This window comes from Pan paniscus, chromosome 5 (assembly GCF_029289425.2).
Source record: "Pan paniscus chromosome 5, NHGRI_mPanPan1-v2.0_pri, whole genome shotgun sequence".
Classification (NCBI taxonomy): Eukaryota; Metazoa; Chordata; class Mammalia; order Primates; family Hominidae; genus Pan; species Pan paniscus.
The window spans coordinates 171,547,952-171,570,215 of NC_073254.2; the positions used below are offsets into that span (position 1 = coordinate 171,547,952).

Genomic DNA, 22,264 nt, shown 5'->3' on the forward strand with positions numbered 1-22,264 from the left:
ACCAAGAGAATTAAAGGGTGAGGTTGGAGCGAAAGTTTAATAAGCGAAAGGAGAAAGCTCACTGCAGGGGAGAGGGGATCCAGAAGAGGGTTGCTGGTTTTTGCAGTTGAATGCAAAGGCTTTTATAAGAAACTGATGAGGGCTGGGCATCTCATTTGCATAAGGTGCAAATTTCTGTTAGCTCCACCCTGACCTCCTAGTGCACATGTGGGCGCTTAGCTTAAGTTACTCCATATTGCTTTGTTCTCCTTACTGTGCATGTGTTAGGGGATGGGATTTTCCATTGCGGGTGTGTCTGGGCAAGCCCCCCTGTGCAAGTTCCCTTATCTGTGCCTGCAGGCTGTTCTTCAGTTTGAAAGAATTCATCTGAGGACCCACCCTAACTGTCTGCCTGACTAGTTTCTTCCTTTCTCCTCTCTCAGCTGGAACTCAGTGATTCTCCTTTTGACTTCTACTTTGCCCATGCAGGGGTCCAAGTTCAGGATTTCCTGTGGCCTCTGAAGCCAATAAAGAATTCACAAACATGGAATTCACAAACAGTTTTCAGATTCTTGAAGGCTGCAGTATATGAATATTAGGATGTAAAACTGAAAACCTAATAAATTGGACTTTTAAAACATGCTTCCAGTTGTCTTTTACTTAATTAAGAAATTGATTTTAATACTAAAATTATAGTCACTTTTTCTTTAAAAATTAGAACATTACAAATGAAGCTACAGTTTCCATTGACAACCACCTCTAATCTTGATCATCTTCTCCCATTGTTCAGAGGTTATTATGTTGTAAGTTTGGTGAGTGTCCTTCAGACCATTAAAAATACTTTTTTCATTTCATTTCAATGTGCCTATACACATTGTGCCTATACACAAAAGTTTGGTATGTACTTTTAAGACATAAATGGTGTCATACTGTTAGTTTTGTTCTCTAATTTACTTTATTTAAAAAACAGTATGTTTTTGAGATCTATTTATCTCCAAATACATCCAAATGGATTTAGTCTGATTCTTTTTTTTTTTTTTTTTGAGACGGAGTCTCACTCTATTGCCCAGGCTGGAGTGCAGTGGTGCAATCTCGGCTCACTGCAAACTCCACCTCCCGGGTTCACGCCATTCTCCTGCTTCAGCCTCCCTAGTAGCTGGGACTATAGGTGCCCGCCACTGCACCCAACTAATTTTTTGTATTTTTAGTAGAGACAGGGTTTCACTGTGTTAGCCAGGATGATCTCAATCTCCTGACCTTGTGATCCACCTGCCTCGGCCTCCCAAAGTGCTGGGATTACAGGCGTGAGCCACCGCACCCGGCCTAGTCTGATTCTTTTAACTGCTTTGGAGATTCCCATTTATGAATGCACTATATGTCAGGCCTCTGAGCCCAAGCTAAGCCATCATATCCCCTGTGACCTGCACGTATACATCCAGATGGCCTGAAGCAACTGCAGAACCACAAAAGAAGTGAAAATAGCCAGGTCCTGCCCCAACTGATGACATTCCACCATTGTGATTTGTTCCTGCCCCACCCTAAATGATCAATTGACCTTATGACAATACACCCTCCCCACCCTTGGGATAATGTACTTTGTGATATTTCCCCACCCTTAAGAAGGTACTTTGTAATATTCTCCCCACCCTTGAGAATATACTTTGTAAGATCCACCCCCTGACCACAAAAATTGCTCCTACCTCTACTACCTATCCCAAACCTTTAAGAACTAATGATAATCCCACCACCCTTTGCTGACTCTCTTTTTGGACTCAGCCCACCTGCACCCTGGTGATTAAAAAGCTTTATTGCTCACACAAAGCCTGTTGGGTGGTCTCTTCATACAGACGTGCATGACACTATAGTTAACTAATTTATGTATTGATGGACACTTACAAAACATGAACATGCATATAAAATTAGAAGTAGAACTGTGGGTCACAGGGTATATGCCAAAGTGTCCTCTGCAGTGGCTGGGACATTTTATATGACCCTTCATTAAGAATACTTTAAATTTGTTTTTATTTATTATACAGGAAAGAAAAGTGTCTCCTGCAGTAGCTGGGACATTTTACATATCCCTCCATTAAGCATACTTTAAATTTGTTTTTATTTGTTATACAGCAAAGAAAAGCAATCATTGCTTCCAGATCTGGTACTAGTCCTTCCTTCTTTCCTTCCTTCCTTCCTTCCTTCCTTCCCTCCTTCTTTCCTTCCTTCCTTCCCTCCTTCCCTCCCTCCCTCTCTCCCTCCTTCCCTCCTTCCTTCTCTCTCTCTCTCCTCTCTCTCTTTCTTTCTTTCATCTGTCTTCTACTTGTTTTCTTTTTCTTTTTCTTTTTTTTTTGAGACGGAGTCTCTCTCTGTTGTCCAGGCTGGAGTGCAGTGGCATGATCTCGGCTCACTGCACCTCCATCTCCTAGGTTCAAGTCATTCTCCTGCCTCAGCCTCCCTAGTAGCTGGAACTACAGGCATGCGCTACCACGCCCAGCTAATTTTTGTATTTTTTGTAGAGATGGGGTTTCACCATGTTGGCCAGGATGGTCTCGATCTCTTGACCTAGTGATCCACTTGCCTTGGCCTCCCATAGTACTGGGATTACAGGCATGAGCCACCCCGCCTGGCCTTTTTTTTTTTTTTTTTGAGATGGAGTCTCGCTCTGTCGCCAGACTGGAGTGCAGTGGTGCGATCTTGTCTCACTGCAACCTCTGCCTCCTGGGTCCAAGCGATTCTCCTGCCTCAGCCTCCTGAGTAGCTGGGATTATGGGGTAAGTCACTGCCCCTGGCCTTTTACTTGTTTTCTATCCAGCAATATAATTCCCATTTTAGGCCTTAATTGCCTGATTTTTAGGTGAGGGAATAACAGGATTGTTTTGGGAAGAGTGAAAGTTTTTCTAAGTGCAGCCCCTGCCCACTCAATGAAAAGAAGACTCAGGGGAGCAAGAGTGTTAAGAATATTTTAGAGTGCTGCCTTCACTTCAACAAGGATGTTGAATTAGAAGAATTTTTTTTGAGACAGGGTCTCACTCTGTCACCCATGCTGGATTGCAGTGGCACCATCATTGTCACTACAACCTCCGCCTCCCAGGCTCAAGCAATTCTTGTGCCTCAGCCTCCCGAGTAGCTGGGACTAGAGGTGTGCACCACCATGCTTAGCTATTTTTTTTTTTTGCATTTTCAATAGGGTTTTGCCATGTTGGTCAGGCTGGCTACGAACTCCTGGCCTCAAGTGATCCGCCTGCCTCAGCCTCCCAAAGTGCTGGGATTACAGGTGTGAGCCATCGAGCTTAGCCATATTAGAAGGATTTTTAACTGAATAAGAGTAACACCCAAGAGAAAAGAGATGGAAAATAATGTAAAAACAATATGATCAGTTTTTTCACCGTACTTGATTTTATGCAGAAATGTCTTCTTCCAAAACTTTTCCCACAAATGCTAAGGTATAGATGCTCAGATATATTTTCTGGATCTCACAGCTGCCACACTCCTCTGCAGGCTCTAGTGGGCCCCAGAAACCACGAGCAGATAGAAGAAGGAAGAAAACCAGGCGGGCCAGGAAAGTCCTCCCAAGTGGGGAGAATTGGCAAATAGTCAAAAATTGACAGGATGAATGATAACATTGGAGAAATGCAACTTTCAAGACTTAATGTATACACTGTAAATTAGGGAAGAAACTTTATGTAGTGAGAAAAACATGGACAGTAGGGGAGAGCTTCTTAGAAGGAGTTGCTTACTGGGCACCACTGGAAGCTTGGTGGGGGCGTGGGGAGAAAGAGAGGGAGAGAGAAATAGAAAGAGAGAGAGGGAGAGGGAGAGAGGAGACAGGCACAAGGAGGCATTCCATAATGGAAGAGCCTGCGGTAATACAATTGTGCACTGCAGCATGGGATAATGCTGGGACAAAGAGTAGATTGGTTATGGGATAGAATGATAAGAATGGAATGGATTTAGGAGCTTTTGTGTGTTAGGGGCAGGCAGTGATTTTCTTCTTATTTTTTCGTCCGTGGGATAATAAGACAACTAAATACCTTAGTAGCAAGACTGGCCCAAGACATTCTCCCCAGGTCAGATAATTGGGCACATTGTGTACTAAATTATGAATAAGCTTATCTTTGCTTTATGCCATTGAGCTTTGAAACCACCCTTTATTCTGAAAAGACTATGAGCCACCCCGTGAGACAATTTCAATCATTATCATAATAATATCAGTAGCAGAATCAAATCATATGTAGTTGGCTCTCTAAAACTAATCTAAAATTGCTTCATGGGTTAGCTGAGAGGTACCTAATAACTTAGATTGTCCTCAGGTGAGGACAAATGGGTGAGTTTTTATTTAATCTTGCCATTTTAAATAGGGGAAAAATTTTCTTAAGGGAAGATTGTTTGATACAGGAAAAGTTGAAGAATTTTCAGAAAATTTTATGAACTCCAGGAGGGCTGAATTAAGAGAGAAAACCCCCAAAATGTCAGCTTTCATATCTGTTCAAGTCTATGTTACCTATGGTTGTTTCTTTGTCATCACCTTCTTCATAAAGACACAGCATAGCAGGGTTGGTGATTTTTGTCTGTCCATGTCTCTTTTTTGAAATTTAAGAGGGAATGTTCTAATTGTGAAAGCAATACAGTTATTGTAAAGGATTTGTAAATATAGAAGCATAGGTGGGGTGTGGTGGCTCATGCCTGTAATCCCAGCACTTTGGGAGGCTGAGGCGAGTGGATCAGTTGAGTTCAAGACCAGCCTGGACAACATGGTGAAACCCCATCGCTACTAAAAATACAAAAATTAGCCAAACGTGGTGGCGCATGCCTGTAGTCCCAGCTACTTGGGAGGCTGAGGCAGGAGAATCGCTTGAATACAGGAGGTAGAGGTTGCAGTGAGCCAAGATCGTGCCACTGCACTCCAGCCTGGACAACAGAGTGAGAGTCTGTCTCAAAAAAAAAAAAAAAATATATATATATATATATATAAGCATATAATAAAGAAAAAAAAAGTCTATCCTATAACCAAAAGATAACCATAGTTAACACTTCTTCCCAGTGTTTTTCTTTTCTTTAAATTATATTTAGTTGTAGAAATAATGAGTAAATACATCCTTATTGAAAAAGTCAAACCACTGCCCCTCTCACCACAACTCCAATTGTCGTGTCACCCTCAGGGGTAAGTACTGTTATCAGGTGATGGGGATTCTGTAAAACTCTTTTTTTTCTTGTCTCTAAATATATTTATAGACAAAACACAATACTTTTCCTCCTGCATGTGTTTTATGAAAAACAGTAACAAACAATGAATTTATACTTTCTTATTTTTGTTCAGTGATGTCTTAAGGATATTACCATGCCAAAGCTTACAGATCTATCTCATATTACCTGTTGCATAGGATTCAATAGTATAGAAATACTTTTATTTGATAATTGCTTTGTCAACAGGAATTTATAGTTTCAACATCCTCATCCTTCTTGCTGCTATTACTAATAATGGTATTCCTGGGCATAGTGACTCACACCTGTAATCGCAGCACTTTGGGAGGCTGAGGTGGGAGGATCACGAGGTCAAGAGATCGAGACCAGCCGGGCTAACATGGTGAAACCCCGTCTCCACTAAAAATACAAAAATTAGCTGGGCATTGTGGTGCATGCCTGTAGTCTCAGCTACTCGGGAGGCTGGGGCAGGAGAATCGCTTGAACCCGGGAGGCGGAGGTTGCAGTGAGCTGACATAGAGCCACTGCACTCCACCCTGCTGACAGAGCTAGACTCTGTCTCAAAAACAAAAACAAAAACAAAATAATGATATAACGAATATCTTTATACATATCTCTATGCACATGTATGAGTATTTTCATAAGGGAGATAATTGGAGAGTGGAGCGGCAGTGTCTTAGTCCAGTTTCTGTTGCTATAACAGAATACCACAGACTGAGTAATTTATGAGGAAAATAAGTTTATTCCGTTCATAGTTCTGGAGACTGGGAAGTCCAAAAGCATGGTGTGGTGTCTGGTGAGGGTCATCCCACGGTGGAAGGGTAGAAGGGCCAGAAAGCATGAGTGAGAGAGAACTTTATTTTATAACAAAGTCACTCTGGTGATACCTAACCTACTCCCAGAATAACAGCATCAACCCATTTATGAGGATTAATGTATCAGGACCTAATGACATTTTTCTCCAAAAATATAATTTTTAATTACTGAATATAATTTCATTGTGTGACTGTATCAGTATTGTTTTTTCTTTATATTAACATTCTTTTATTTTTGAACTCTAGTTGTTTTAAATATTTGCTATGGCAGATTTTTTGAAAATGTTGCTAAAGAGTACCTTTCTGAATATTTTTGTGTTTAATTTTTGGGTTTATTTCCATTTCTTTTGATAAGATCATGAGAAAGAAATTCACCAGGACAAATAGTATTAACTTTAAACATTTTTAAATGATACATATTGCCAAATACTTTTCTGGAAATTTTGTACCAGTTTATCTTTATTTGAGCAGTGTATTAGCATGTCTTTCTTATAGAACTATCTTTTCATATGATTAATAATGATAATAATAATAATAATTATTATTATTTTGAGACAGAGTCTCACTCTGTCAGCCAGGCTGGAGTGCAGTGGTGTGATCTTGGCTCACTGCAACCTCTGCCTCCTGAGTTCAAGTGATTCTCCTGCCTCAGCCTCCTGAGTAGCTGGGATTACAGGCATGTGCCACCATGCCCAGCTAATTTTTGTATGTTTAGTAGAGACTGGGTTTCACCATGTTGGTCAGGCTGGTCTTGAACTCCTGACCTCATGATCGGCCTAGCCTCCCAAAGTGCTAGGATTACAGGTGTGAGCCACTGCACCTGGCCAATATGCTTAATTATTAAATATATTTAAAATGTTGCTAGTTTTAAAGATCAGAAATAATAATTAAATTTATATTTAATTGATGATGAGTGAGGTGGGACATTTCTCATTTTATTAGCCATTTATGGCACTTCTGATAATTGTTAGTTCTTCTATAGATGTTTTCTCTTAGGTCATTGGTTTTCTTACTGGTGTGAGTAGGCTCTTTGCATATTAAAGTTTTGATTCTTTGTATTATTTCTGAAAATATTTTTCCAGTTTGCTCTTTCACTTTAAATTCTGCTTACACATTTAAAAAATTTGTTGTCATCTGTGCACTTTTTCTTGAATGTTCTTGCATTGCTTTTGTGCTTAGAAAGTCGGCTATGGCTTTCATGTTTGTGTTGTTCCCCCAATTCATATGCTGAAATCCTTACCTCCAAGAAGATGGTATTAGGAGATGGGAACTTTGGGAGAAGATGATTAGGTTATGAGGGTGGAGGCTTCATGAATGAGATTGAAAAAAGAAAGCTTAGAGCTGTACTTACACATTATAAACCAAATAAATTTAAGATAGACTTAAAGCACTGAATATAAAAAATAAAATCAGGCCAGGCATGGTGGTTCACACCTGTAATTCCAGCACTTTGTGAGGCCAAGGCAAGCAAATCACTTGATGCAAGGAGTTCAAGACCAGCCTGGCCAACATGGTGAAACCCTGTCTCTACCAAAAATACAAAAAATTAGCCAGGTGTGGTGGCACATGCTTGTAGTCCTAGCTACTTGAGGGACTGAGGCAGGAGGATCAACTGAACCCAGGATGTCAAGGCTTAAGTCTACCATAATGTTTAGGGGGAAAACCCAAATACATTCCTACGAAAGTTAGGAACAAGACAAAATGTCCGTTATTGCTATTAATGTTTAACAATGTGTTATTAGTTTTTATGCTGCTAATAAAAACATACCCGAGACTGGGTAGTTTATAAAGGAAAGAGGTTTATTTGACTCACAGTTCAGCATGGCTGGGGAGGCCCCAGGAAACTTACAATCATGGCAGAAGGGGAAGAAAATACATCCTTCTTCACATGGCAGCACAAGGAGAAGTGCAGAGCAAAAGGATGAAAAGTTCCTTATAAAACCATCAGATCTCATGGGAACTCACTACTATGAGAACAGGGGTAACTGCCCCCCATGATTCAATTACCTCCTGCTGAATCCCTCCCACGACTTGTATGATTATGGGAACTACAATTCAAGATGATATTTGAGTGGGAACATTAGATTTGAGTGGGGACACATCCAAACCATATCAAATGTTCTGGGGTTATTAACCAATGCAATTAGTCAAGAAAAGGAATAGAGGTATAAAAATTGGAAAGAAGAAGGTGAAATTTTCATTATTTACAAATGATTTGCATGTTTACAGTGCAAAACCCAGGAGAATCTATTGAAAACAATCCCAAACAATAAGAAACATAAAAAAGATATTTAGGTACATATTTAATATATAGGAATAAGTAGACCCCATTTACAATATGACAAAAAGATAATATTTTTAGAGATAAACTACAAAATATAGTAAATCTAAATTGCTAATAAGAATAAGACTTCTTGGCTGGGCACAGTGGCTCATGCCTGTAATCGCAGCACTTTGGGAGGCCAATGTGGGTTGATCACTTGAGGTCAGGAGTTCGAGACCAGCCTGGCTAACATGGTGAAACCCTGTCTCTACTAAAAATACAAAAATTAGCCAGGTGTCATGGCACATGCCTGTAATCCCAGCTACTCGGGAGGCTGAGGCAGGAGAATTGCTGGAATCTGGGAGGTGAAAGTTGCAGTGAGCCGAGATTACATCACTGCACTCCAGCCTGGGTGAGAGGGAGACTCTGTCTCAAAAGAAAAAAAGAAAAGAATAAGACTTCTTGAACAAATGAGAAAAATGATTTTAGTTGGAAGACTCAACATTTAAAACATATAAATTCTCTATAGTTTATTTATAAAATTAACATGACCCCAGTAACAATATCGACAAAATTTTTTGGAATTTTCCAAGAAGATTTTGAATTTCATATGGGAAAATGAATATGTAAGAATAGCCAGGGTTATTCAGAAAAATAAGCCCTACCAGATACAAAATATATTAATGACCTCAGAGCTGCCTTTTAAGCCCTGCTGCCACTATTTTTTGTCTGTGTTTGTCTGTAGGCATCGCTGCTTTCTTTCAGATCCTTGCCTGCACAGGCCAGATCCCTGCCGCAGGGCCCTTGCATGGCCTTTTTGCTATTTGAATGATGTGGGCAGCTCCTGCTTCAATACCTCTTGACTGTTTCTCTTTTTTTTTTTTTTTTTTTTTTTGAGATGGAGTCTTGCTCTGTCACCCAGGTTGGAGTGCAGTGGCGCGGTCTCGGCTCACTGCAAGCTCCACCTCCCAGGTTCATGCTATTCTCCTGCCTCAGCCTCCCGAGTAGCTGGGACTACAGGCGCCTGCCACCACACCCAGCTAATTTTTTTGTATTTTTAGTAGAGATGGGGTTTCATCATGTTAGCCAGGCTGGTCTCGATCTCCTGACCTTGTGATCCGCCCGCCTTGGCCTCCCAAAGTGCTGGGATTACAGGTGTGAGCCGCCGCACCTGGCCGACTATTTCATTCTTATTTAATCATCACTTCTGGCTGGGCGTAGTGGCTCATGTCAGTAATCCCAGCACTTTGGGAGGCTGAGGCAGGCAGATCACCTGAGGTTGGGAGTTCAAGACCAGCCTGACCAACATGGAGAAACCCCATCTCTACTAAAAATACAAAATTAGCAGGGCGTGGTGGCACATGCCTGTAATCCCAGCTATTCGGGAGGCTGAGGCAGGAGAATCGCTTGAACCTGGGAGGTGGAGGTTGCAGTGAGCCGAGATCGTGCCATTGCACTCTAGCCTGGGCAACAAGAGCGAAACTCCATCTCAAAAAAAAAAAAAAAATCATCACTTCTTTAGGGAACTCTTTCCTTCCACCTCCTTCATCTGAAGTCATTTTCCTTTGTTAGCTGCCTTTTTGCCTTCCTTGCATTTATTTCATTTTGTAATTACACAATTCTAAGTGCGGTTGTTTGATAAATTCTCTTTCCCTTTTTAGACTGTCAGCTCATTGCCTGATCCAGAGTAGGCTATCAGTAAATACCACTTGGTGGACAATCTCCAGTCTGTTGGACTCTGAGGGTGACTTAGATTCAGCACCTACCTTCTAAACTCACTCATCAAAAGAGCTCTCCAAATGTAGTCCCTACTCCAGTGTCAAGGGAATAATATCTTAATACACAGCTTCTTTTCTTTCTTTCTTTTCTCGTTCATTCATTCATTCATTCATTCCTTTTTTTTTTTTGAGACAGGGTTTTGCTCTGCTGCTGAGGTTGGAGTGCAGTGGTGCGATCACAGCTCACTACAGCTTGACCTCCTGGGACTCAAGCCTTCCTCCCACCTCAGCCTCCCAAGTAGCTGGGACAACAGGAACATGCCACCACGCCCAGCTAATTTTTTGTAGAGATGGCGTCTCACTGTTGCGCAGGCTGGTCTGGAACTCCTGGGCTCAAGTGATCCTCTTGCCTCATTCTCCCCAAACACTGGGATTACAGGCCTGAGCCACTGCACCTGGCCTAGCTTCTTTTCTTAAAAAAAAAAAAAAGATGTTAGTCATTGAAAGAAATAATCAAATAATCATAGCCATTGGGAAACTTATTTTCCTAATAAATTTTATAAAATGGTATGCCATACATACTATAGGTGAAATCTCTTATAAGTGACGTATGTCCTCATATGGCCTAGTTTAGAAAATATGGTGTGGTGGTCAGGGTGGAGAAGACCCTCCGACTATTGAATGAGTCTGAACAGGATGTGGTTCTCTAATAAGAGATTCAGTTAAACTTTTTATGCTTTTTCCCCAGAGTACATATCTACCATTTTCTTGGTTGTGCTATGATTGGCAAACAGTAGCTATTACTAAGAGCTCCGACGGTTTTGTTTGGCATTTTGTGGACTGAATCACACTGGTCATGACGCTTGTTGGAAAGTTATGAGCTTTAAGAAGACTTTTGCATTCATGACTATATCAAACAGTAGTTGCTGGTAGTGGAGTAGTCTCTGGCAGTCTTAAATAGATTTTATCGCTGAGCCTCCTGAGGCCATTTAGATACTCCAGGAAATCCTCCTTTATGTGACCTCTTTTGTATTCCTTCAAAAATGAATGGCTTTCTTCTGTGTCTTTCACAAAGACCACAGGCCTTGGAAACTCCATAGAGGTGGTGTAGATATCCAACCTCAGTAATAATTCTTGAAGGAAGCAGGCATATGGCATGAGTCAGATGGAAACAGGACCAGAGGGTTCAGTCTGCAGCCCATAGGCCAAACCCACCAAATCTGCTCTGCAGGTGTGTTTATTTGATTCATATGTGTTTCTTTTTTAAACATTTAAATCAGTTGCCAACCTGCAAAAACTGGGAATTTACACTTCAAAAAGTCTGGATATATGACTTGTCTTGAAAAACTGGAATGATTTGGAATTGGAAATTCCAAAATTGGAGTGGTTTGGCCAGGCTGGAAATCCTTATTTCTGTATCTGCAACCACCAGTGGAGCTGAGACCTGTTCCCTTCCAGATGGGCAGGGGCTGTCCATGTGTGACCCTGCCATCTCTCGTCTCACATGTTCATTTCAGTTGCCTTCATGATTCATGGATATGAGATTATGAGATTGAGAATATGATGGTTATGAGGTTATGAGACTGAGTATAAAAGGCATAGTGAATAGTTACAAAGGAGACAGCCTTTTACATTTATATCACATGATCTGTTTGATAAATAAATGAGACACTTTAATCAACAGACAAGAAATGAGCTGATCATCTTTGTGATCTGGACAAAGAAAAATAACGAAAACTGTCCCTCGTTACACAGGATGTAGCATTGTTCTTCTCTGATAATTCTTTGTTGAGTCTATTGATTCTGGGCAGAGGTCAAATACCATTTGAGTCGGGTGGAAGGAAAATCTTTTTTTGTTTTTTTGTTTTTAGAGGCAGTCTCTCTCTCTCTATTGGCTGGGCTGGGGTGCAGTGGTGCAATTATAGCTCACTGAAACCTCAAATTCCTGGGCTCAAGTGATCCTCCTGCCTCAGCCTCTCAAGTAGATAGGACTACAGGTCATGACATCCTGCCTGACAAATTAAAAAAAATTTTTTTTCTTTTTGTAGAGATAGGGTCTTGCTGTCTCTATCTGGTCAGGCTGGTCTGGAACTTCTGGCCTCAAGCAGTCCTCCTGCCTTGGCCTCCAAAAGGGCTAGGAGTATAGATGTGAGCCAACACACTCTGCCATAGGCCAATTCTTAAATGACAAACCTCATCACCATCCTGGAGGAGCACATCATTTGTTCCCGAACTTTCTCCTGCCTCCCTTTGAACTTTGAGAATGAGAACCAAATGGTCTGAACATAACACTTCTCTGCGTAGCATGTTTGATATATTTGGAATACAAAGAATGCTTCTGCCTTTAATCTGGCTTTGTGCAGCTGCACAGAAAAGATCGTTTAACACTCTTCTTTATATTTTGTATTTTGGGGGAATTCTACCAGGAAACTTACGATCATCTTTCGGAAGTCCCGGTCACGCGGGAGCAGTTAAACCACTATCGGAATGTGGCTCAAAATGCTCGAAGTGAACTTGCAGCAACTTTGGTCAAATTTGAATGTGCTCAGTCTGAGGTAAGATAATGCATTTCCAGCACTCAGAAATGGGCCTTCTTAGCTTCTTATAAAATGAAACAGATCACGCCTGTAATCCCAGCACTTTGGGAGGCTGAGGCAGGCAGATCACGAGGTCAAGAGATCCAGACCATCCTGGCCAACATAGTGAAACTCTGTCTCTACTAAAAATATAAAAATTAGCTGGGTGTGGTAGTGAGCGCCTGTAGTACCAGCTACTCGGGAGGCTGAGGCAGGAGAATCACTTGAATCCGGGAGGTGGAGGTTGCAGTGAGGCGAGATCACAGCACTGCACTCCAGCCTGGTGACGGAGTGAGACTCCGTCTCAAAAAAAAAAAAAAAAAAAAAAGAAAAAAGAAAAAGAAACAGAATGTAGGAGTGATTAGAAATAGGACAGCGGGATATAGATTTAAGGCTTTTGGCAAAGTTGAAACTTGTTCTCTTGTGCCTATCCCCTAGAATTCCTGAAAAGTTATGCATTTGCCAGATTGTAAAGCTAGGTGGCTTGGGCTGAGTTCTGGATCTCAGAGGAGCTATACAGCCTTGAGAGATCTGGGGGCGCCTGAAGATGTTAAGTAAAGCTCCATGGGCCTCAGAGAAATTTAGCATCTCTCAGAATATCTTCCTTTAATGTGGGTTGCTTGCGATCTGGAGTTCTTAAGAGGGAATTCTGAATCCCTTTCCTGTGGTAGTTCCAACTGGCTGGGGAAATTCTAGGAAGAAGAGTGGGATCCATCTACCCTGTAGGCTAGCTCGGGTTTAGAGTGGAGTTTCTGAGAGTCTTCCTAAACTCATTCTGCTTATAGCCTGGTGGCCCCAAGGAGTTCTAGACTGGCCTGTGATTTCTCACTAAGGCTGCCAGGACCCCATAGAACGATGAGTTGATAATGTGTGTGTGAATAAATGTATGTATTCACACTCACAGTTCCAAAGAAGTACATGCTTTCATAACTTTTTCTCATAGGGTAGATCTGACATTTTAACTCAATAGGGCACATATATTGTTCAGCATTTTGATATCACAGAACTCATAAAAGTTAAAATGTTCTCTTTATATAAATCCTATAAGGGTTTTTCTTTTCTCCTATGTTTTTTTTTTCCAGAAATTTAAATGTTATTTTTATTTATCACTCACAGTTAGAATTCAGGAGATAAGTGTGAGAAATATAGTGATATACGGAGTAGTCTGTATTTAAGTGGGGAACAGTTATGGCTGTGAAATCACAGATCATGTGGTTTGTAGGTTCCTTGTCTGACTGTTTATCAGCAGCAATAATAGCAATACAGATTTAGAAAATGTGGACCATTGCAAAATATTTTATTGCTTATACAATCAACATCATAAACGTCTCCTGAATGAGACTAAACAACATAAGACATTGCTCAATTGGTTTTGGAAAAGATATAATATAAAGTCCATTATGTAGGCATAATTTCTCATTTGGTAATACAGATACAAATATTAGAAAAAAAATAAAGTTAGATTAAGTCATGAATAAAAGAGTGAACATTTAAATGATGGCTTTGGGTTTCTTAAAGATACTTCAAACTTATCTTGTTAAGGTTTTTTTTTTTTAAACTTCTTTTCCATGTTAGCTTCGAGACCTCCGATCCAAGATGCTTTCTAGAGAAGTCTCCTGCCAAGAATTGAAAGCTGAAGTGGAGAGCTACAAGGAAAACAATGCCAGAAAATCATCTCTCCTTACCTCTTTGAGAGACAGAGTTCAGGAGCTAGAAGAAGAATCAGCAGCACTTTCCACTTCTAAAATCAGAACAGAAATCACAGCTCACGCTGCAATCAAGGAGAACCAGGAATTAAAGAAGAAAGTTGTAGAGTTAAATGAAAAATTACAGTAAGGATACTGCAATATATTTTTCGCTTTAGCTAGCATTAAAATACTAACTTCTGATAGCAAGATATGTCTTTGAAAGTACTGGCATTTTGCATTACTTGGCCCTTAAACTCAATTTGAAAAAAAGTTATTGACCTCGAATATCTTTGGAGTCTTGACAGATTTTTCCAAGGCTCATTTCTAAATGTCATCAAGAGTCTTAACAAATACAGCCTTGTCTTAAGCATGTTTATAGCCTATCAATTAGGGCTGCAAATGCTTATTTACACAATTTCGAAGATTTCTCTAAGTAGAGTTTAACCCTGAGCTTGTGGGGTAGTACACAGAGGTAGGTATTTATTTAGTAGCCAGTTATAAAAATATCCCAGAAGCTAGACCACTCCAGATCACACTGAACATTCATTAGATTTTATTGCTAGTTTATGCAGAGAACTCATGAAACCTAGGTTTTCCACACTTCATTCTGACAAGAGGTGATTATTGAGACAAAATTGCGAATGAGTTGTTCCTAAAATATATTTGAAAATTCTACGAATGAGTTAAATATCTTTAGTAACAAAATACGTGACATTTATTTTACTTATTTCATCTTAAAAAAATAACCCAATACTTCCAGCCCCTGTCCTCTTTCTCTACTTCCACTTACAGCAAAAACTCCTTAAACATTGTATGTATGGCCGGGCATGGCGGCTCACACCTGTAATCCCAGCACTTTTGGAGGCTGAAGTGGGCAGATCACTTGAGGTCAGGAGTTTGAGACCAGCCTGGCCAACATGGTGAAACCCCGTCTCTACTAAATACAAAAATTAGCTGGGCGTGGTGCGAGGTGCCTTTAATCCCAGCTACTCGAGAGGCTGAGATAAGAGAATTGCTTGAACCTGGACAGGTGGAGGCTGCAGTGAGCTGAGATCACACCACTGTACTCCAGCCTGGGCAACAAAGAGAGACTCTGTCTCAAAAAAAAAAAATGTTGTATGTATTCATGGTCTCCAATTTCTCTTCTCTCTCTGGAATCTGCTCCACTGAAACCACTCATTAAGGTCATCAGTGAGTGCACAGTGCAAGTTAAATGGTCAGTCTTATCTTACTTGACCTATCAGTAGCATCAGTTACAGTTGATCTTTTTCTTTGAACCGCTTTCTTCTTCTCTTGGCTTCCAGGACTTTACACATGCCTAAGTTTTTTCTTTTTCTAATCTTACCTTTCTAGCTAGTGTCTTTCACTGTTTCTCCTCATCTCTTTGGCTTTCAAATACTGGAGTACCTCAGGGATCAGCCCCTGAATCTCTTCTCATTTGTATCTAAATTTACTCTCTTGGTGATATCATTTAGTTTCATGGCTTTAAGTATCTAAATGCTGGTGACTCCCACATTTCTGTGTCTAGCCTGGATCTCTTCCCAGAGCTCAAGAACCACATATCTTACTAGCTACTGTATATCTCCATGTGGATCTCTGACAGGCATCTCAAACTTAATGTGTCCAAAACGGAGCTCCCAGTGTTCCCACAAAATCCTTCTGCACTTTTCCTCATCTCATGTGATCATAATTCCATTCTTCTAGTTGATCATTTCAAAATTCTTGCTATCAAACTTGGTTCTCTTTCTCTTTCACCCTCCATGTCTGATTCTTCAGCAAATCCCATCATATCTATCTTCAAAACAAATCTAAATTTTGTCAGTTTTCCATTATCACCTTTATTGTCACTAACTTGGTCCAAGCCACCATTAACTCTCATCTGGAGTATTGTAATATGTATCTGTTACAGCAGCATCCCACTCCTGGTACTAATTTCTGTCTTAGTTGGTTTGGGCTGCTAAAAGAAAAATACCATATACTGGGTGGCTTAAATGACAGAAATTTATTCCTTGTAGTTGTGGAGGCTGGGAAGGCCAAGATCAAGATGTTGGCCTATTCAGTTCCTGGTGAGGGTCCTCTTTCTGGTTTGTAGATGAATGCCTTCTTGCTGTATCCTTACACGGCAGAGAGAGAGATCACCTCTCCATGTTTCTCCTCCTCCTCCTCCTCTCCTTCCTCTTCCTCCTCCTCCTTCTTCTTCTGCTGCTGCTTTTTTTTTTGTGACAGAGTGTTGCTCTGTTGCCCAGGCTGGAATGCAGTGGGTGTGATCTTGGCTCACTGCAACCTCTGCCTCCCAGGTTCAAGCAATTCTTGTGACTCAGCGTCCCAAGTAGCTGGGATTATAGGTGTGCATCACCATGCCCAGTTAATATTTTGTATTTTTAGTAGAGATGGGGTTTCACCATGTTGGCCAGGGTGGTCTCAGACTCCTGGCTTCAAGTGATCTGTCTGCCTCAGCCTCCCAAATTATAGGGATTATAGGGATAAGCCACCACGCCCAGCCAGTGTCCCTTCTTATAAGGGCACTAATCTCATTCACGAGGGCTCCTCTCTTATGACCTAATTACCTCCCAAATGCCCAACCTCCAAATATTATACCATCATATTGGGAATTAGGACTTCAACATATGAATTCTCAGAGGACATAAATATTTGGTTCATAGGAGTGGTTTTCCTGCCTCTGACTGTGCCCCCTGCAGCCAGAGTGATCCTGTTAAAACACAAATTAGATCGTGTCAATTCTTAGCACAGAGTCCTCCAGTGACTTCTGTTCTCATTCAGGGTAAAGACAGTGTTTTCTATGAGCCAAAAGGCTCATCCTGACCTGGTTTTGCTACCATTCTCCCCCTTATTCTTTCTATTCCAGATCTCTGGCTTCTTTGCTGTCCCTTGAACCTGACAGACCTGATCGTACCTCAGGACCTTTGCAATTGTTAATTTCTTTTCCTGGAAGCCTCTTCCCCCAGATATCACATGGCTGCCTCCATTTCCTTTAAGTCTTCACTCAGATGGCACTTTCCAAGTGAGATGTTCCATGAATAACATATCTAAAAATTTACTCCTCTAATATCTCTTGCCCCTCTTTCCTTCCTGCTTAATTTTTTCTCTCTAGTCCTATTATAATGTACTATACATTTTACATATATTAATATTTTGATTATTGTCCATCTTTCCAAATAGAACGTAAGCTCCATGAGGTCAATAATTTGTTTTTCAGAGATGGGGATCTCACTATCTTGCCCAGGCTGGCCTAAAATTCCTGGGTTCAAGTGATCCTCTCACCTCAGCCTCCCTAGTAGCTGGGACTACAGGTGCACACCACTGCGCCTGGCTGGATTTGTATCTCTTTTGTTTACTGTTGTATCTTTAGCACCTTTAATGGGGCTTGGTGTATGATGGGTACTCAATAAGTATTTATTAAATAAATGAGTAATAAAAACACTATATGCATATTGTAAAAAATATTTTCTATACAGAAAAGTGCCAAGAAGAAATTAATAATTACTTAAAACCTTATGATTATAGAAAAGCTATAATTAATATTAATATTTTATTGAACAGATTTTTCAGAAAATCATATACAAATGACTTTAGGTAGTGTACTATTTTTACTGAATCATATGTTCTAAATATATATATGTATATATATAAATATAAATATATATAAAAATATATATAAATATATATATATATTTTTTAAGACAGAGTCTTGCTTTGTCACCCAGGCTGGAGTGCAGTGACATGACCTTGGCTCACTGCAGCCTCCACCTCTTAGGTTCAAGCAGTTCTCATACCTCAGCCTCTTGAGTAGCTGGGATTACAGGCATGTGCCACCACACCCAGCTAATTTTTGTATTTTTAGTAGAGACGGGGTTTTGCCATGTTCGCCAGACTGGTCTCGAGCTCCTGACCTCAAGTGATCTGCCTGCCTTGGTCTCCCAAAGTGTTAGGATTATAGAAGTGAGCCACTGTGCCTGGCCATATGTTATAAATATTTTAAAAACTCATTTAGTATATAATTTTATTTATTTACTTATTTAAGACAGGTTTTCACTCTGCCACCCAGGCTGGAGTGCAGTGGCGCAATTATGGCTCACTGCAGCCTTGACCTCCTAGGCTCAAGCAATCCTCCCACCTTAGCCTCTTTTGTAGCTGAGACCACAGGTGCATGCCACTACACCCAGCTGATTTTTAAATTTTTTTGTAGAGATGGCGTCTTGCCATGTTGCCCAGGTTGGTCTTGAATCCCTGGCCTCAAGCAATCCTCCCACCTTGGCCTTCCAAAGTGCTGGGATTACAGGCGTGAGCCACTGTGCCAAGCCTAGTACATAATTTTAAATGGCCCATTGTATTCCATTGCTTGAAATACCATAATGTACTCAATCACTTTGGCTATTTCTACAGGCTCTTAGGTTAGTTCCACTAAAAAAATTACTATAAACCAAGTTGCAGTGAATATCTATGTGATTCGTATTTTTAAATTTCTGTGATTATTTTCTTAGGGTAGATTCCTGAAACTTTGTTGGGTCAAGTGAATTGCAAATAGAAATGGAAGTAGTTTAGAGACCTTTGGAATGGAGAAGAAAGATTGAAATCTTGGGGTTAATGTATGGAATCCTATATGTATATCAATCAGCACCATACAATTAATTATGCCTTTCCTGGGTCCAAAAGACTGAAGAGTTTTACCTTTCATATGCTAAAATAAGAACTCAGAAATATAGTGAAGTTAGTCTTTTATCGTTACACATTTTTCTAAATAGAAATCTGATATGCTTTGAGTATCTGCAATTACATGCTTTGTTAATCTTTGAATAGCGTGAAGGAATTTGCAGTAAACACTCAACATGGTAAAAAGGAAAAGCAATAATCATGTTTATTATCTTGGATATTTAAAAAATGACACTAAATTACTGAAATGATTCTAATTTGCCTTTAAACTATGCCTATTTTTGACAATCTCTTAGTTGCTAACATTTAAAGCATTAGAAATAGGCCATACTATTTCAACAAACCTATCTGAGATTTGAAATAATATATTCATAATGGACCATAAATTTCCTTTTTCCTTGACTGACCAATTCTAATACTCTCCTAATGCTCTTTTTTTCCTTTTATTTTTCGTTGACTTGTAATAATTGTACATATTTATGGGATATGGAGTGATATTTTGATACATGTATACAATGTATAATGATCAAATCAGGGAAATTAGTAAATGCATCATCTTGAACATTTATCATTTTTTTGTGTGTGAACATTCAAAATCCTCTCTACTAGCTATTTGGAAACTAAATTCTTGTTAACAGTATTCACCCTACTATGCTACAGAACACTAGAACTTACCCCTGCCATCTAGCTTTATAACTTTATAACTATCTTTATAAGTTTATAGCCATTGACTAACCTCACTGTATCCTCCTTCATCCGCTACCCTTTCCAGCCTCTAATAATCAAAATTCTACTCTGCTTCTACGAGTTCAATTTTTTGTAGCTTCCACATATGAGTGAAAACATGAGGTAATTATCTTTCTGTACTTGACTTATTTTGCTTAACATAATATCCTCCAGGTTCATCCATATTGCCACTCCTAACAGGATTTCACTCTTTTAAAAGGCTGAGTAGTATTCCGATGTATATATATCATATTTTTTTTCCCATTCACTCACTGATGGGCACTTATGTTGATTCCCTATCTTTGCTATTATGAATAGAACTGCAGTAAACATGGGGGTTCAGATATCTCTTCGATATACTGATTTTCTTTCCTTTCTTCCAATACACTTTAAAGACTGAGGGCGTGTGAAAACTAATAATGAACTTTGCTGGTGATTGAACACATCTCCTTTCCAGAGGCGAGAACCTTCTGTGCTTTTGATGTATTTGTTATTATAGTTATGCCTGGCCATGAACCAGGACCCTTATAAATCACTGTATTGTAAAGTTTGAAAATAAAATGAAGCTTGGTTCTCTAGAACCAATGTGGTAGCACTCTCCTTCCCCATGAGGCCCCAATGAAGACCCATGGCTATGTGGATTGTGTGTGCTCTAGACACGTGCCTCCATTTTTAGAGATCCTAAAGGGCTGAGGCTAGGGGAATTCATTTCCCCTCCTGTTACTAAGTCCACAATGCCTTGAAGATTTCCTTATATTTCTGCAAAGCACAGGTGTCCCGAAATTGCTGCCACTTTTCTCCTTCCTTTATAGGGCTTTATAGGGCTTCTGTGACAATAATTTGCTCTGTGTCTGGGAAACTGTGTTGTGTTGAAAATGACAATTATTTCCCCCATAGAGCTTATATTCTGACTTGGTTTGATGAATGTTATCTTCCATGGTGTTAAATTCTGACTTATTTGTTATTTGCCTAACAGAAAGTGTTCAAAAGAAAATGAGGAGAATAAGAAACAAGTTTCAAAGAATTGCAGGAAACACGAGGAATTTCTGACTCAACTGCGTGACTGCTTGGATCCAGATGAGAGGAATGACAAGGCATCAGATGAAGATTTAATTTTAAAGGTGTCTGTATGCAGATTAAAAAGTCTATAAATGTAGTGGTGATTCTGACATGTGGCATGAAAGGAAGTGCTGTGGTTGAGTTTGGAGGTGGCAGGAGAATGGCACAGTAGACCAAGTATAGTATTAATTAACTGTATGACTTGGGACAAGTCACGTCACCTGCCTGAGCCTCAATTCCAGGATCTTTTCTAGCATTATTGGAATTAATTATTCTCCAAAAGAGATTAATGGCTTTGTCTAAAATATATTTAGGTTGTCATATAGAGTTAATTACTCATTGTAACCATTTGCTTTAGGGAGTTTTTTTCCTTTTAGTTACAGCCAGACATATACTCACACAAGCAGCTGCATGTCATTTTTAGGATACTGATTGAGTGTGAGATCTAAAGTACTTTAAAAATTTACATTAAAACCAAATAGTGGCTGGGCGCGGTGACTCACGCCTGTAATCCCAGCACTTTGGGAGGCCCAGGCGGGCAGATCACCTGAGGTCAGGGGTTTGAGACCAGCCTGGCCAACATGGAGAAACCCCGTCTCTACTAAAATACAAAAATTAGCCAGGCATGGTGGCAGGTGCCTGTAATCCCAGCTAACTGGAAGGCTGAGACAGGAGAATCACTTGAACCAGGAGGCGGAGGTTGCAGTGAGATCAAGCCACTGCACTCCACCTGGGCCACAGAGTGAGACTCTGTCTCAAAAAATAAACAAAACAAAAAAAAAATAGCAAAAATTCTACTTTAATGGTAGATTACCATTAAGTCAGAAATAAATAATAATAACTGAATAATTCACTTGGCCCATAGTGCTTCATTAGGGTACCTGAAAGTATTTGGTTCTCTTTGGCTATGTACAAACCTTTCATATCCTTGCTTCCTGACAGATTTCCATACAGCCGTTTGTTGTTGTTTTGTTTTTTTGTTTGTTTGTTTTAAATTTAGAGACAAGATCTTGCTCTGTCATCCAGGCTGGAGTACAGTGGTATGATCCTAGTTTACTGTGGCCTTGACTTCTTGGGCTCAAGTGATCCTCCCGCCTCAGCCTCCTAAGTAATTGAGACTACAGGCATGCACCACCATGTCTGGCTAATTATTTTATTTATGTAGAGATGAGGTCTTCCTATGTTGTCCGGGCTGGTCTTGAACTCCTTGCCTCAAGCAATTACCCCACCTCTGCCTCCTGAAGTGCTGTGAGTACAGTTGTGGGCCACCATGCCCAGCACCCATGCATCATTTTTTTTTTTAAATGGAGATGAGGTCTCACTATATTGCCCAGGCTGGTCTCTAACTCCTGGGCTCAAGCGGTTCTCCCACCTTGGCCTCCCAAAGTGCTGGGATTACAGGCGTGAGCCATCACGTCTGGCCTATCATGCAGCCATTTTTGAAAACCACCTCTCAGGTGTCTACTAGTGAGCTTCCCAAATGTCCTCTCTGAAAGCCACAAGATGACTTTATTCGACTTTGGGAAGTATTCCACTTTACGGATGGGTTTTGATAGCTGGGACCATGGGTCCA

At 40.3% G+C, this 22,264-nt stretch overlaps 1 protein-coding gene across 3 annotated transcripts in view; it reads left to right on the top strand.

Annotated features, from left to right (window-relative positions):
* The window catches only part of CCDC170 (coiled-coil domain containing 170), a 128,226-nt gene that overhangs the window by 31,048 nt on the left and 74,914 nt on the right, over positions 1-22,264 (top strand). For 2 of the 3 annotated variants that reach the window (XM_008963897.4, XM_055114229.2), the window contains 3 exons: positions 12,398-12,526; positions 14,123-14,379; positions 20,609-20,753. In XM_008963897.4, the coding sequence (XP_008962145.2) occupies positions 12,398-12,526; positions 14,123-14,379; positions 20,609-20,753 (531 nt within the window). The remainder of the gene's footprint in view (positions 1-12,397; positions 12,527-14,122; positions 14,380-20,608; positions 20,754-22,264) is intronic. The other variant, XM_063605036.1, reaches the window with a different exon arrangement.